The sequence below is a fragment of the Bemisia tabaci genome, chromosome 4, assembly GCF_918797505.1.
Source record: "Bemisia tabaci chromosome 4, PGI_BMITA_v3".
In the NCBI taxonomy this organism is placed as follows: domain Eukaryota; kingdom Metazoa; phylum Arthropoda; class Insecta; order Hemiptera; family Aleyrodidae; genus Bemisia; species Bemisia tabaci.
The window spans coordinates 17597372-17615328 of NC_092796.1; the positions used below are offsets into that span (position 1 = coordinate 17597372).

General features: G+C 39.6%; 1 protein-coding gene across 1 annotated transcript in view; it reads right to left on the reverse strand.

Moving 5' to 3' along the window:
• Nucleotides 1-17957, reverse strand: part of LOC109034410 (solute carrier family 7 member 14) — a 168158-nt gene that overhangs the window by 43680 nt on the left and 106521 nt on the right. Inside the window, 3 exon segments of the mRNA XM_072299442.1 lie at nucleotides 3891-4099; nucleotides 6779-7009; nucleotides 16269-16422. Coding sequence (XP_072155543.1) covers nucleotides 3891-4099; nucleotides 6779-7009; nucleotides 16269-16422 — 594 coding nt within the window.

Here is a 17957-nt window from a genome sequence, read left to right on the forward strand (position 1 = left end):
CATATAGCTGGCTGTAGAATGCGGAGAAAATCATACGGCCGGGCCATACGAAGCGGTAAAAAATTATGCAGTCGGGCTATATTTCCTATAACCGGGCTTTACACTTTATCGCCTGGTTGTTGCTTTTTCGCCATCGATTATAAAGGGCTATAAGAAATTGTGTAGAAATTCGTGTGATTTGGAAATCATTAATTTCGATACGGAACCACCTTAATATTTACAAAACACACGTTATATTTTCCTTTAATACATATTTTTTTTTTTCATAAATTAAAATGAGAATAATCCATACAGGATGTGCAAACAGTTCAAAATCATGAGTTGAATGACGCTGACTCCGCCAGATTAAATATTAGAGCCTAACACGAAGCGGAGCGGCGACGCACTGGCGCCTACAAACCTAACAGGGATACTTCACGCATTGCGCAACGCGTGAAGTATCCCGGTTAGGTTTGTAGGCGCCAATGCTCGTTTCGCGCTGGCTGCCCGCCTGCCACGGCGCTTGAAGCAACTATTTCACACCAGAGATATTGCACAGTATCATACGAAACTGAAGGCGCTCTAATATATTAGTAATGGCAGGCATCCATCAAAAGTACGGAGCTTTCCTCGCAAAATAAATCAAGATACTACGGCCCAAAAAGAGAGCAGTATTCAAAAAACTCACTAAGTCCTAGCATCCGTATAATTAGTAACGTTTAGCATACACTTCGGCTACCATCGGTTATAAAAGGCTATAAGAAATTGTGTAGCCGGCTATAGAAGCTATTGGAAATCTTACAGCCGGATTTAGGTCTATGGTATTTTGGAACACAGATTCTACTACCAATTTTTACCAGGGTTTCGGATACATTTTTAACAAAGAAGGAGGAAAAGCAAATCAAACGGAATTTTATTTTAGAAACTTTTTTTTTATCTTTTCAAATGGATTGTAGGTCCCTGAAAAGGAAACCTGGGGAAAGAACACTTTATGAAGCAATTTGTCAGGGATTATGACAAAAAATGGACTATTTTCTCTTGGGTATGTCTCGTTGTCTATTAAAATGAGAAAAACTTGTTTTCAAATATTGAAAAGTTATTCTTGACATTTTTTGGTTAAACCCAAAAGAAATCACCATCTTTTGGTTTTGGTCTTTTGGTACACCCAGTACATCAGTGGAGATGTATTTAATTGAATGCGGTTTTTGAATGTCCATGAATAAAAGGGAATTTGGTTTTTATTTGGAAACCATTTTCCCCTTAAAAAAGAAAAACGTTGAATTCATGGAAAGTCTATACGTGATAAAAGTTTTCGAAATTTCACCTAAAAACGCTGAAGAAGCATATGGAAATCATTGAAGCTCCTTCAAACAGTTTGACATGGCCTAAAAGTTTCAGGACCGTGTGATCACTCGTCCTTCAAAAATGTATAATAGATCGTTTTTGATAGTGTTTCGATGTATCGTTTGGTTCCAAACAATAGAACATAACCTCAAACAAAACTTTCAGGATTTCAGTCGGAAAAGCTGAAAATGAGAAAATTCCTAACTATTTCACCTTGCGATGCCATTTAGTACTTATATGAATAAAAAAATCTATCAGAAAAATCCCGTTTCCTCAGATTACTCGATTGAATTTTGAGGCTATGTTTACATGTTGAACCAATCGATATCGATACAATCTCACCTATTTGATGTATCGAAAACGATCTATAGGATAGGAAAAGTGCATCGGCTTAAAACGCTGTAAGTGGTTTTGTCGTCACATTGTTACCAAGACCGACGAAAGGCTGTTATTCCTTTGGGTGCCTCTGTGCAAATTGAAAACACATCTGTCCACGTAGAAACTCAATGCTACCAGCGGGCTGATTGTTAAATTTGATAGACAAAGCTATAGACAAAGCGATAGACAAAGCGATAGACAAAGAAGACATAGGAAGGATGGAGCGATCCTGTTGATTGAAATGGTTGGCTCCTATAGACTAAGGGAGATAATTATAGACTAAGTATAAAGGGTCTCTCGTAAGTTGCCTTTATTAGTCCATTACCTACCGCCTTTGTCCATTGCAACCACCCACTTCCACCAATAGTATCCATCCATACCCCTTTTGTCCTCTTTGTCTATAGCTTTGTCTATCAATTTCAATAATCGGCCGGTAGGTGGCTTTTGAGCAGTTTGAGCCGGTGATAGAACTTCGGGAATTATTTAAGCTGATGAGAGAGAACCTACCCTCAGGGTGTTCTTCTCTCGGGTTCTGGTCAAAGAGCCTTTGTTGACCTGAAAGTGCCTCCGTAGCTTTACTTTGATAAAGGCAACTTTCGGAAAACTAGTCAAGTATTTCCCTTTCCTACTCTTGGCCGGGCCCAGCGCAAATACCTACGAGGTTTGCATAGTATATAAGTAAGTCTCCGCAAGTATTTCTTTATTTTTTCTTCGCAACTTCTGCAGATATTGCGGAATGGTGAAGAGTGTTCCGGTGATTCTATTTTCAGCTTTAAAAGTCGCAAAAGTTTTGTAATTTGGCCCACGAGTTATTGAGATATTCAACTTTTTCCGTACCCAATATTTCACGCCACAGGTTCGATTTCAAAGCTTTGAGCTAGTCCTATTTTTGGATCTCGGATTGGAACTTTCATAGATAGAGCAAATCGGCAATAAGTTTTTTCCTCGTCTCCTTCTTATTCTTCTTTTTTTTTATCAACGATTGTCTCGGTTTTGCAAAAAGCTGAAGGTTTTGATGTTCTAGCTGTTTGACTTTCCTTCCACCCATATTCTCTCGCAATAGCTCTAACCTTTTCTATTGCTAAAATTAGCGCGAAAAATTTAAACCTGTTTTAACCACATTTTAGCAAGCATAGATAGATGAAAAATGTAATTTCCATAGTCATGCGAGCAAAAGGCGCATCTCACCCTTACTTTATTTTAAAATAAAAACCAACAATTATCTGTGCATGAATTATTAACATATTTTTGAACACGTAAAGAATACCCAAAAGCAGTTTCTCAAAATAATAACGTTTGGCTTTTCCTCTCGAAAATAAAATGTGAGGGGTAACGTAATAGGGAGGTTGCAACGTTTTTGACCGAATTCGACATAATACCGATAAACTGAAAATTTCACCCTTGTAGATTAAGGTCCTTTATTTCGTTGGCGATTGCCCGTAAACTATTTTAAGATATATTCAAACTTAAAAGCAAATTTCGTGCGCTTTATTAACTTCATTTCAATCCTCAAATTATGTCAGAAAAACTTCCTTAGCAATGATGGATCAAAGATAAATCGAATCGCGGATGGCTGTACTGCGAATAATCAAGACTCCATCGAAACTGCAATCATAAAATGCAAAAGGGTGTCAAACCCGGCATGCCTCTCTTACTCCTTCAATTAACGTCCCACGTTTATTCAAGTAATATTCACTTATAACGGAGGCGCGATTTTCATCTCTCCAAAGTCCGAAATTCCCAAACGCCTTCATATAATTCTGTACGCAACCCGCACATCACTTGAAGTCGAATAGTTGCATCCAGGCGCGAACATCAATGCCGCGCTCAGCAGCAGTGGATACATCGAGAAAAAAAAAAAGAAAAAAAACTTTTTTCTCCCTATCAGTTGAAGATTTTAATTTCAAATGACATAAACATGTTTGTGCTTCGGAATAGTCACGCACACTAAAATCATGAATGATAACATGCACTGATTGCAGTGGCGATTCCTGAAAGTTGGCAACACATTTCCCCCCTTTATTTAAATGTATGTAAAGCAATCGATTCATGGTAAAGCAGCTTGCCTTGCCTAAAATCAATATTTTTAATGGATTTAAATGGAGGAAAAACAGTGTTGCTAACTTGCAAACTCGCCACTGGCTGATTGAATGTCTCTGACACTGAGAGGAAAGGAAAAATAAAACTCACCCGGACCAACCGTAGGGAAGGAATCCTTTGTGCTGGGACCAGTTGTCCGTATTGACGTAAAAGAGGCCTGCGCTCATTATGAAGACCCACGCGGCTAAATTGATTGCATTTAGAACATTATTAAAAACTAGTGATTTTTTTACACCAGCGGCTATTAAAATTGTCATCAAGACTGTTATTATACTAGCTAGAAAGTCGGGAGGGCGACCTGAAACAAAGAGAAATAATTCCTTTTAGAATTCCCCTTTTTTCTCTCTTTAAGTTGAATGAGATTGCACCATTACCGAAGATGAGGCAATGGAACTACAAACCTTAACAACTAATCAACTCTGCACCTCACAGAAGAATTCTTTCTGTGCTGATCGCGTTTTGTGATCATCGCTATAGGCTGCTGGAGTGCGCATGCGCAACTAAAGAGGGCTCGAGGATCCCAAAATGCGTCTTACTCATAAGGCTTTTTTTCACGAGGTGTGGAATGCACTAAATTTTGTTTATTTTTTCCTATCTTTCATGTTGACTGTCAGAAACTACCAGTCTGAGTTTTTAACGAGGTAGGTTATGAAGTTTCCACGTGGATCTAAGCCTTTTAAGTTAACCTATGCTAACCCCAATTTCCACTTCCCTTCGTAATGTACATCTCAGCTTCTGCTATTCTTTGGAAACGCGATAATCGGTATAAGCATGCCAACCAAAAGTCACGATCACATTGTCGACAAAAGTCTGACGTGACAACATGTGTTGGCCTTTTTTAACAAGAGTATAATAGGGGATAGAGATCCCGCTTGCTTCGATTTAATTTTCTTTGTTCTTTTGGACATCAAATTGATTCTCTTCCTTCTTTCAGTCTCGCAGTGCTGTGATGGATGAACCCCTTAACATTCTTAATTGAATCGGCTCGTCCAACTCTGAGAGAGGAACCTGAAATAGTGTTAGCGGGGGAAGGGCTGGCTTAGGAGAGGAGGGGTGAAGGCATTTAGCGTACCCGGGTGGATTTCCGCAGAGCAAATTAAATGTTATTTATTTAAATCAAGACCACATTTTAATAAGATTTACTGAGCTGATTCTCAGTCTTAAATTAGTGTGCAATGTAGTGCACATATAATATTGGCATGGGATACAATTGTTCCAAGATGCTTTAAATTTTCTTAGCCTAAAAGAAAGCCTGAAGCCTTTGAAGTTTTACGGAATTTTAAAAGAGAAAGAGAGATGATTCTACAATGACTCGAGACCATACAAGATCCGAAAATTTGATGATTCTGATGCAGCTCTTACCTCTCTAAATTTGTTGAAGTTTCCTTCATCACGCACTTTTTTCTGCTTTCAAAGACCGTTTAAAATCACAAAACTGGTTTTGAAATCTTTTAGAATCGAATTGTGGGTCATATGCTGTATTTGATCTTAATATATCACAGTATACTTGACTTTCCTAGCTACCATCCTTGGAGGGATTATAATTATTAGAAAGTGTGTGATGAGCACGAATTGCTGGGAGCTTCATTTCATGGCAATTTGTTCATATACATCAAGCCCAGAGAGAAATGACATTTAGAGAAGTATGCGCTTATTTCGAAGAAATTGAGACTTTTTGAAAGCCATACAAGTAAATGAAGGAAAATTGTCGCCTGAAGAACTGTAACGATCACTTACTTCTTTTGTCGTGCATACGATTGTTAAAAATAGTCCCCGCCCTACCTAGTCAGTCGCCCGTGCTCTATCAGACGGCTCAGTCGCTCAGGGGCGGAGTTCTTCTTACAATTCTGTGCACGACAAATGAAAGTAAGTGATAGTTAAGTTTTTTAGACGACTGTTTTCATTCACATAAATATGTATTGTGACGTGTCTCGTTCCGATCCAATAAATAAAAGACGCCCTCTTCAATCAAGTCCTCAAAATAGGTTTTAAATAGTATATCTTAGTCCGGCCTCTAAAATTTTCTGAGATGCCTTCTAAAGATATGCATGAAGCAAGTTCCCTACCTGGTAGACATTATGAAGGGAGAAAAGAGGTATAATATACAGGGTGATCCAGGGTTAAACGGCCAAACTACAGGAGCGTGTTCTATGGGTCAGAATAAGACCTTTTTGCTGTATAAAAGTTTTTTCCAAAATTCCTCCCGGTCGGTGCTATGGCCCCCCAAAATTTCGGAAAGGAAATAGTTTTTCATGAATTTTGGCAACGGTTGTGAACCAAATCTCATGAAAATTTGTACTTTCCTGTACTTTTATGCCCTGAATTCAAAAATGATCTAAAAAAATCGAAATCCCAATTTAAAGGGGGGGGGGGTGTTTTGGTTCCTGCAGTCTGGCCGTTTAACCCCGGATCACTCTGTATAAGTATGATGGTCAAAGATACGGAAAACCCGACGAAACGTGTAATTTTTGTGAGCGGCTCAGGACATCATAATACAAAGTGTCTCAACTCTCTCTATGAAGGCATCGTACCACAGTGTTCAAAACTTACCTTTGAGTTTTAGGGAGCCATTTGGCACATCAAGCTCGATTTTTAGGCGCCATTGGAGATTTTTGGGGGGCCAAATTGACTTTTTGCGTATATGTTACGGCACATTTAGTGAAAAATTAAACGCAAGATGTTTCCGTAACAGAACTAGTAAGTAGCTGTAACTTGGGGAAGACAAAAGCACTAAGGATGGAATCGTGAAGAATAGAAAAAGCTTTCACTTGTAGTGCTGAAAATTTCGAATAATCACCTAATATTAAAATTCAGATATTTAGGGGGTAATTTTTAGGGGCAACGTAGGCGCAGAACCTTCATTTTTTAGGCGCATTTGGCGCGTTGGTGCCTGTGAGTTTCGAACACTGATCCAGACCTCAGAAAAAGGAAGGAGATGGAGGGAATTAAGTGATTGATAAAGAGAAAAAATACTCACCGAATATGGTTCCCGTCACACTGGCTACCGTTTTACTAATGGCGCCACTCGTGAGGGCATCAAAACAAGCGCTCAAAGCACAGGCACATGCTGAGGTTCCAATTAAATACTCTAATATCATATTCCAACCAATTACGAATGCAATGAATTCACCTACAGTTACATAACTATACATATATGCCGATCCTGTTGTGTGCGGAACTCGTACCCCGAACTCAGCGTAACAAGCACCTGAAACACAGGATATAAATTTTAAATTTAGCGCTTTTCAATAAAACGACAAATTAGGCAAAATAATGATGTTAATGAGGGTTTGGCACATTTAAAACCTGGCGCTGAAGCTAACTCACTTCACAATTTGATAAATACATTTTTGCAATTTCTCGAAAGGAATGCAAGTTTCATGGGGAAATTTTTTTCGGTCGAGAGTTCTAGGTGGACCGTACGCTGCGGCGCGCGGTGTGGCCAGCCAGCCAGCGCGGAACGCGCATTGGCCCCTACAAACCTAAGGGATACCTCAAGCATTGCGCAATGCGTGAAGTATCTGCTTAGGTTTGTAGGCGCCAGTGCGCGTTTCGTGCTGGCAGCATACGTCGCACCACTCCGCTTTATGCTAGGGCCTATTATTTAAACTCGCAGTCAGCGTTTTTCAACTCATGATTTTGATATGTTTGCACACTCTCTATGGATTACTTTAAGTTAAATTGATAAAAAAATATATATGCATGAAAGGAAAATTTAATTTGTGTTTTGTAAATATTAAGGTGTTTCCTTGTCGTATTTAATGATTTTCAAAGCACATTAATTTTTTCTTTTATATTTTGTGCTTTTACTGTGCTGCGGCGTGGTGTGAGTGCATAACCAAACGCTCTAAATAGGACGTATTTGACTCTGAAAGATTGTTGTACAAATGAGCTAAAACCAAAGATTACGTGCTTCTCGGTCTTTTACCTATTTTATTCATTTGTGCATAGTTTCTTTCGACACAACTCATTGACTTTAATATCGATGCCATCGCTTGGAAATATTTGCCACGTGTTAAAAATGTAAATGTTTTTAAAATAAAGCGATATTTTCATTTAAAAAAAGTATTTATAAGGGTTATTTTTCATCGAAAATTTTAAGGATGGAAATAAAACCAAATATTCACCCATGACAATTTAAAAAGATTGATCAAAAGAAGGAAATAACATTTCATATAAAAAATGAGTTACCACAACAACTCATCCGTCTCTCTCAATTTTCTCATTTCGATATTGTCAATATAATTTTACATACGGACGAAAATATGACAATTGGACCAAGTCACTGTTGCTTATTTCAAGCGTGGATGTGAACTATTGGGCAAAACAGATGTGCGGACAAAAAATCGTTGACGGAATGCCCTGAAACCATCACTATGGGACTTTTAAAAATACTCGCCGCTATTTTACTTTTTCGCAGAGAAATTATTCAACGAAACTGTTTGAAAATTTCACTGAATTTTCTTCGTGCTGCCGATAAAATTCAGTGAAATTATCAAACAGATTCAACAAAAAATGTCTCTGTAAAAATTAAAATGGCGGCGTAAATTTTTAAACGTCGCACGGCGCTTGTGATACCATGGCCGGAAGGTGACGATTCCTTACCTCAGTCACTTTCTAGCTCCCGTTTGAGGAAATTAGGCGTTTCAGAGGAAAATAGAGGAATTTTCAGATGTTCCACTGAAAAAGAGAGACGCGTTTAAAATGGGTTATCTCCGCGCGATGACGTCCGCTAAACTGGGGGCGGAGAAAAATCAGCGATGAGGGTGGGTGCGGCTCGGCGATGAATAAAAAGGCAATAAATAAAATGTAGGAGAGAGTCAAACGCTTCGCGCCTCCGCAGGAAAAATCAACTTTGCTTTGTCTGTCGAGTTTAACGGGAGCGGGAGGGCGGCAGTAGCGTGGCGTGAATTGCGATGTATCGATTGTTATGCCATTTAAACCTATGGTATAGAATCGATTATTAAGGTGTTTGCTGCAGACACCCTGTTTATCGATCCTTTTCCATAGGTTTAAATGGCATAACAATCGATATATCGCTGAGCACGCCACGCCACTGGAGGGCGGGATTGTTCGCTGTAACCACGCTTTCTTTACCGCGCAGCACGGGGGTGAAAATCGCGCAACCCACATGCTCGATAATGTTATCGCAACCTTTTTTATCGCAATCCATTCGTCAGAGGCCAAAATAACTGCTCCAGAGTATCCTTGACAGCCTCTAGCGGGGCATGCCTATGAGCGGCTGTGTAGAGGAACACAAGCTCACAATCTCCTCCAGGAAAAGGTTATTCAGTTTTAAAGCCACAGCTTCGCTGAAGATCCTTGCAGTATATCCAGATTTGCTCACTTTTTCACTTCCTTTAATATTCATATACTGAAAAAAATAATTCTGTTCATAGACACTTTCTTTGTTACAGTCACAGAAGTTTCCGTTATGAGGACAGAGCACGCTGTGCTCACGACCGAAGTTCTGTTCTCACCATAGAAAAGTTTTGCAAGTATAAAAAAAAAAAGTGCAGGAGCCCTGTGAACAGAGGGTTCTGTCATCAGCATCAGCACCGACTATTTTTTTGCGTGCTGAAAGTGATACCCACTCGGGAAAATGAGTGGAGGCAAAGCGTTAGTACTAAAATAGTCAAGCAATACTGATGAAGATACTTTTGTAGCATTTTTAATACGCTATTTTTGCAAAAAAGTAACCAAAAGTATGTAGTTAGCATTGAAAGTTTGTTCCAATAACCCTGTTGTCCTCCGAGAAGAACCCTGAGGCTCTAGAGTTTCAGGAAAGGCTATTTTAATATGCTGGGCGCGATAGCTTAAGGTGGAATCTCTCACTGCTCCGCTCTACAGTGCTCTAGTGAGGTATCGCTCCGATTGGGGCCGAATGTTAAAAAACTAGATCGGGTTACGCCTCTCCCATCTTATTGGAGTTTAATATTGGTACGAATAGTTGAACCACTGTGCCATCATCGACGCGCGTCCTTTTCTTTGCTCTATTTCCGTATTATAATTGTTTTCATTTGTCTTATTTGCAATACAATATTATACAAATATTTTATATTGAGCAATACAGCTGAGGATAGGAGAGACGTAATCCGGTCTCGGTTTATAACTTTTCTCCTCTGCTGAATGTGAGCGAAACCTCACTTAGCGTAGAGTGGAGCGTTATTAGTTCACGACTTCACGCCTCACGCCATCGCGCCTTCAATTTTGCACATGCAACACAGACATCCATCAAGTACGAATAGTTGTATCTCCGCGCCGTCATCGACGCGCTTCCTTTCCTCCGCTCTACTTCCTCGACAAGAGGCGTCCACGTTAGATATAATATTACGAATGTAACAAATCACATCAAAAGGTCCTCTACGAAGATGGATCTGTTGTTCGACGCGCTATCAAACTGAATGGATAATATTAATTTGAGACAAAAATTTTCGAATAGATAACTGCTACTATGTAGAGGTTGTTTTCTGGGACATATTGAAAGCTTGAGGCTATAAATAGCGTTATGAATAACCTTTACGAGTCTTTTTGTGTTTATTTCGATCCATCCGAAGTTTCAGTCGTAAAACGTCACCGCGAGATACTGAATATCGACGGTGAAACCACTAGACCACGTTCCTCAGCTTGTGACGTTGTGGACCTCCTGTCTTTCTTTATTTTTTACGTGGAGAACCACTCAACGTCAATTTTTGAAAATTTCAACAATCAGTCTTCTCCTTGCGAAGAAAACTCTATGAAAACCTCAAGGAATGTAATTGATTTAATCTCCGTAAAAAAATAAAATGGGAGCAGAAATTTTTTAACACCGCAAACGAGAAGAAATGATTTCCCCAAAATTTTCTCTCCGATCAGATTTCAGAGGCGTTCTTCATAAAATACGTTACGCTGAAACTCTGATTTGTTATGCCCTCTCCCCTTAGATCGCACTCGTAACGTAAGCGCAGACCCTCATCCCTCCTTCCTCAAGAGCGTTACGTATTTTCAGGACATTATCTTCTCACATTGTTCAGGAATTTATTACTTTTGGGTTCTCTATCTTTAGTCGCATCCAATTTTTTCTCTCCCGTTTCTCTAAAATACGTCACGCTGAAATTCCGATTTTTTTTATCTCCCCTCCCATCAGAACGCACTTGTAATGTAAGCTCAGACCCTTCTCTCTCCTTCTCCAATAGCGTTACGTGTTTTTGGAACAGTGTTCGAAACTCACCTTCGAGTTTTAGGAGCCATGTGGTGCATCAAGCCCGATTTTTAGGCGCCATTGAAGATTTTTTAGGGGCCAAATTGACTTGTTGCCTATATATTAGGGCGCATTTAGTGAAAAGTTAGACGCAAGATATTTTCGTAACCGAACTAGTGAGTAGCTGTAACTTGGGAAAGACTAAAGCACTAAGAATGAAATCGTAAAGAATAAAAAAAGCTTTCACTTGTAGTGCTGACAATTCTGAGTTTTTTCAATTCAAATAGATTCGTTTTTCTTTCTTTTAGTGACTTCTTATGAAAATCCAGATTTTTAGGGGGCAACTTTTAGAGGCCACGGTGGCGCAGAGCCTTCATTTTTTAGGCGCCATGGCCGACTTTTTAGGCGCATTTGGCGCGTTGGCGCCTGTGAGTTTCGAACACTGTTTTGGAACAACATCTTTCCATTGCTCAGGAATTTATTACTTTCGGGTTCTCTTCCCTTAATCGCCTCCGATTTGTTTTCCTTCCACTTCTTTTCCCTCTCCAAAGTATAAATGCGAGTTCATCGATGACGATTTAGTTTCCTCCCCGGGCGCGGATAATTATTTCCCGCGACGAGGAACTTATCGTGAAGTTGCGCGTCCCCGTCCCGTCCGTGTGACCCGGGGCTGACCCTGGATTTTCCGGCGGAGTCCGGAGCGTTTAATCCCGTTGATGCGAGGTTCAAGCGGCGAGGATCGCGGATGCCCGGCTCATGTAGGTCAATTCGTTGACCCCGCAATCTCGCCGACACCCAACAGCGATTACAACCCGGCGCTCCGTCGACATTAATGTTCTCAGACTGACTAATCACCGTCAAAGAAGAAGTCCCGCTTCGGCTCGGAATGCTCGCGACTCTAAGAAACCCCTCCGAGCAGAATGAGTTAATTCCGCCTGTAAACTTTGCGAGACATCCCTTTAATCTCGTACACTGTAAAAAAAGTTACGGGCTATATGGATATACCGTCCGTTCCGGGCTCAGAGACCGAAAGTTCCGGTTGCTGGAGCCGTAATGATTGCTCCGGGTGCGAAGCCAGGATTTGTCGGCCTCTGAGCACGGAACGCGAACGGTAAGTCTAATCTCGTACTTTGAAAAAAAAGTTACGGGCTATATGGATATACTGTCCGTTCCGGGCTTAGAGACCGAAAGTTCCGGTTGCTACAGCCGTAATGATTGCTCCGGGTGCGAAGTCAGGATTTGTCGGCCTCTGAGCACGGAACGCGGATGGAATGTCTAATCTCGTACACTGAAAAAAAGTTTCGGGTTATATGGATATACCGTCCGTTCCGGGCTCATAGATTGAAAGTTCCGGGGGCTGGAGCCGTAGCTTCGATTGCTCCGGATATTACGCTAGGGATTATCGGCTTCTAAGCTCGGAACGCGGGCGGTATGTCTACGTAGCCTGTAAGTACAGCTTCCACGGCCGGAGTTTTCACTTCAGTGTAGCCCGGTCAGGGTTCTTATTCGCCGAAACGTCGCCGAAAAAAAGGATGGTGGTTTCAATTAAGTTCCTGGCTGATTTTTGTGTCAGCTAGAAGTGATTTTGCACCAACTGAGGCAAATTTTCGTGACTGGATTTGGTTAATTTTTAGTGTATTATCAGAAAGAAAAATATTACTGTATTTTCCAAAGGAAAAATACAATATTGCGTTCTCCCTCATGGTGGGACCTAGACCTGGGACCATGTAAAGATCACCGATCTCGAGTCGTAGATTACGAAACGTCAAAATTACAGATACCCTTGTTAATTATCGACTTTAGCCATACTTTAAAGTCCATTTAAGATTAAAATAACATTGCGTATTAAAATATTTGTATTTAAATACCGATTTCAATCATATTCCTTGCATATGCATACCATACCTTTTAAGGAAATACTACACCTGAGAAGGTAGGTTATATTGTGAAAATATTGACTAAATATTGTGTCGTGACTCAATTCTTGAAATACCAGAAAGCGGGAGAGGCTGATGTATTGTGTTAGGGAGGGGAGAAATCTGAGTCGATCTGCTTGTATTTTTTTTTTTTTTTTTTTTTTTTTTTTTTTTTTTTTTTTTTTTTTTTTTTTTTTTTTTTTTGTTCGAAGAAAGCTCACGAAGATGACGGGGCCGAGCTGGCGTGCTAGAGAAAAACGCCGTATGAATATTCGAGAGTTGCCAAATTTCCCCGGATAAAACTTATATTTCTGAGGAAAGTTATGCTCATTTTTTCTTGAAATTTTAACACATCATAGATTAAATTACTGACAAACTTGTCTGAAAACGTTGAAGAACAATTTTGACAATTTGCTCAATAAATTCGTTTTTTATTTAAGTAATTATGGCAACATCTAAAGGCTTATACGGCGTTCTTCCTTGGCACGGCAGGGAGCCTCTTGAAACCGCGTCGGAAAAACAAGATCACCGAAACTTCGTTTCACACAAGACGGAGCGTGCCGTATTCCGTCGCCTCTCCGACGTAGGGCCGTATCTCCGTTTCCACGTGGGATCCGATAAACGTGGAGTTATACGGAGCACAGGGCTCACGTATAGATCGAGATACGCCCTTATGTCAGAGGAGCGACGATTTTTAAGACGGCACTCGACGTCACGCGTCGCCCGGGCACGCGAAGAAAAGGGAGAAATCTGAGCCTCGCTCCCGGCGAAGGGGACAGGATGTGGTTGTCACACGTCAGCGGAAACAAATTTGACTGTTTATTTTGATCGAGGGAGCCTCTCAGGTTTTTCCCTCCTTCGACGTCCATTCTTCGCGGCGACCGCCATTAGAGGACCTATAACAGGAGACTATTACCATATCTGTGCCGCTCTCTGATTGGTTTATCAGTTTTGGGTTCATTGTAGGGCTCGTGAGGATCAATGTGAACGAACCCAATCAAGAGGCGTGGTGCCCTTACTCTTTCTGCATAGGTACTCTAGCCAGGCCTGCCACATCCCACTTCGGGCCCTAGTACCGATATTAAGATCAGGGCCCCGTGACTGACACTAACCCCCCCCCCCGGTCCCCTTACCACCAGAAAAATAATTTGTATTTTAAACTTAAGAGCACGCTGTTGCAAAAATATCATTTTCTACTAAAATTCTTAAAAACATATAGATGAAAACCTGCGAAGCAGTCAAAAGAATTCTACAGTGCCCCAGCTTGTTTTAGAAAATTGATTCACCTTTGACGAAATTTTTACTTTTCCTTAGTAGACAAGGATTACATGTGAATTTGAAATGGTGTCATGGGCGGCAAGGGCCCCTCCAAGGCCCGGGCCCCGGTACCATGGACCCAGTCTCCCCACCCTTAAGGCGGGTCTGAAGCCTTTGGAAATCAGACATCAAGGAGTGAGTAACACAACTGTGATAATCGTCTTCCCAGCACTCATACTCTGATACTCCTGCGGTTAAGAGGAACAGCGTATGAGCCTTCAGACGTTGCCTAATTTCTTTTGGCAAATCACGAATCCTTAGGAAAATTTGTGAATATCTTTCTTCCGATTTTTCAGCGCATTTTGTTCGTAATTTGATCTGAAGTGTCCGAAAATTTTAAAGAAGAATATACCTGACTTCCTTCCAAAATCAAAAGATTCTTGGAGGAAATTTGGCACCTTTGGATGTTCATGCGGCGATTTTCCTTAGCACGGCAGAATAGACTTAGTGAAATAACTGAACAATTTTTTGTTGTAAAAGAGGTGGTAGATCTTCATGGTCAAAAATTTCTTACAAAAGGGCCTAAATATTCCTGAAAATAACGAAGAATGAAACTGATGCTTCCACGCTCTAACGCCTGTCCACCTTGATCTTTAGGTATACTTAAGCCTGTGTCACACTATCAAAATACTCCATCAAAATGTCAAGGTTAAGTGCTATGATTGGTCCAAGTCATCGAATAAGCCAATCACAACACCTGACCTCGATATTTTGATGGCTAGCTTTGATAGTATGGCATAAGCTTTACTCTCATCATTCTTATAAGTTATCCGGAAACAAGGATCACCTTATTTTAAAGAATAGGCATCATAGAATAGACATTAATAAACAGGAGAATTCAATGAAACCGTTTAATGCAATTCCAACTTAATCGAATTGTTTAACTCGATATTACAAAAACAAATTTACATGTTATCACCAAGGTAATTGGATTAACATGGAAATGTGATTGAGCCCCGATCCTCCGCGAGCTCTCCCTTCCTGACACAAATTTAATTAAATGATGAAGGTGTCCGAGTTTCACGTATAATCCACCCCTTTCACCGAATTCATCACCGAAACTGTTCATTTAAGGTGGTTCGATAGGAAATAAAAATAACGGCACCATCAAAAAACGCAAAATTCCGACGAAATGAAGTACCTCATAACACGTGACAAATCCTATCAATCATAATCACCCCTGAAAATGTTTTAATTAGTGTTAGGAACCGTTTGAGTATTACGTAAGGGATTTTGAACGACTTTTAAACCCCCTCTCCCCCCCAATTAAGGGCAGCTGTAAGCTCACCTCTCTTCCTTCCTTTGGAATTACATAAAATTGGCCTGACACCTCATCCTCCCCCATTTTCCCGAAAATAATGGAGGAAGTCGGGTATCACCAAAACATTGCTCTGTTTATTGAAACACGTTCTTTTTTTTAAAAAAAATGAAAACCTTACGAAGGACTGGGCTTTGCCCCCATCTCCCCGTCTCTTAATACCAGAAAAGGTAAGCCCACACCCCCACCCCATCTCTAAATGCCTTAAGTGATATACTTAATTTACTGTGTTCGTGTATTATTTCATCTTCAAATTTTGATCGTGAATTGCAACTCTACCCTATATTCTTATAGTTTTATTATTACATCTTACGTGTATGAAAAATTAGGAGGTATGATCATCCTTTGACACTTCAAGTGGGTTACTATTAACCCTTTGGAGGTAGCTATTCCTCTGCAAATCGATGTTGAAACCCCCAAACCACATATCTTCGTTTGCAACGTTGCAGACTCTCCTGTCATACTTCATTTTTAAAGTGAAGATCTGCTTCATGTTCTTGAAAAACTTCTGTGATTTTTTTCCTCAATGCGATGCACATTCTGAAAAAACTTCAAAAAATGATGTTGATTTGTTTCCATTTAAAAGAATAAAACAGGAGCGGAGATTTTCAGACGCCGCAAACGAGAAACATGGTTTGGGAGTTTCACCGACGATAAAACATTTTTAATTTTTTCCTTTCATGTGGGAAACAAGGGGAACATTTTTTTGTAAATTAAATATAAAATGTGTCTTTACCTGAAAATATGGAAGCCAAAGCTGCTATAAAAAACGAAACTATTACACCTGGACCGGCGTAATTTCTTGCGACCATTCCAGAAACTAAATACATTCCTGTGCCAACACAACTGCCGACACCGAGTGAAGTTAAATCTAACGTTGTTAGACATTTCTGAAACACAGAACGATAAAATTCATTAGAAAACATAATCTATGTAACATTCGCAACCGTCCACGGAAAAAGAAAACATTACACGAATGCACTTTGTCAGGAGAGCAATTTTGTGACGTTGAGTCAGAAAATTTACATTTTGGATTTTCGACGGAAAAGACTAGTTTCCCTTATTGTTGTACCTGTGAAGGGCATGCAGTTGCATTACACAGAAAATTGGATGATAAATTAACATTCAAAATGTTGAAAACCCACCCGACACAGCGCTGTGCGTTGATAAGAATGCTTCGGCTGTTAATACAACAATCCCCGTTACGTAAAATTAACAGCCAGAGCTTTAAAGACATATTTCAGAGTTTCCAATCAGTTTTTTAATAGTTTGGATGTTAATTTGTTAATTTGTTTTTATTTTTGCAAAAAAAAAAAAAAAAAAAAAAAAAAAAAAAAAAAAAAAAACAAGCAGTGAACTCCAACACAATGTGTTGATAAGGCGCGTCATTAACTCGCACATATCAACCCCTTTAGTTTTCATTTACAGAGATTTCAAAAAAGGCAAGCAGCACAACAAGAGAATTCACGATCCAACAGTGCAAGGTCAACGACGCACCTTGACGAGACCGTGTATTGTGAATCTAGAAAGCTATTCGAACAAATTTAAGTTTTTTGATCTGCCTCAAGCAAAATTTTATCAGATTCTTGAAGAAAAGTGCTACGGAAAAATTTAAGCGAAGAAAGGAAAAATTCTGTCGAACTCCTAGAAGATAAAGTCGATTTAAAGGTATTTTGGGGCTAAAATACCCAAATCACCGGTATTGTAAATCCCGTTATATTATTGAAAAGAGATTTACTCGATATAAATGCAATTGTATTAAATATGTCTTGATTTTTTTATTTTAAACGTCTTTTCATGCAAAAATCAAAATATGTCGACTCCCTGACGTGAAAATTAAATTCTACGTGTGAAAATACTTATGTATCGATATGCTGAACAGAATGCCCGCCTCTCCTCGTAATTTACAAACCGTTCCTATACTCATCTCAAAATTTTTCTCAGAGCTTTGTGTTATTATCAGCTTCCATTTAAACCCCGGTTTGATGGCCGAATCGGCTGCCCAAAAAGCAAGCCATTTTTGAAGGGCTCTATGAGAAATTCGTGATATTATCAGCTCTCAGGAAATCACCCCATGGGTAAAATTGCTGGTATAAATTTTCGATTATTTTTTTTTAAAATAATCGTATTCAAGAAACTAAGGCATTAAACTATGGAGTCAATTTCGTTTTAATAATGTAACGGGATTTACTTGTCTTCAGGTCAAAACTCATACAAGGAAGCCCCTTGCAAGAGGCTAATTTTTTGTAATTTCACTCAATTTTTTCTCCTTTTTATAATTGAATTGCTTGTCACATTCTGAGGTCAATCATATTAAATTGTAATTTATACATTTCTTTTTTTCCCCCTTCATTTTATTTTTTGTTTGGAGAAGTTTTGTTGATTTCTTCGGATTTCGAATACTGTAACTTCTCTTCTATTTGGC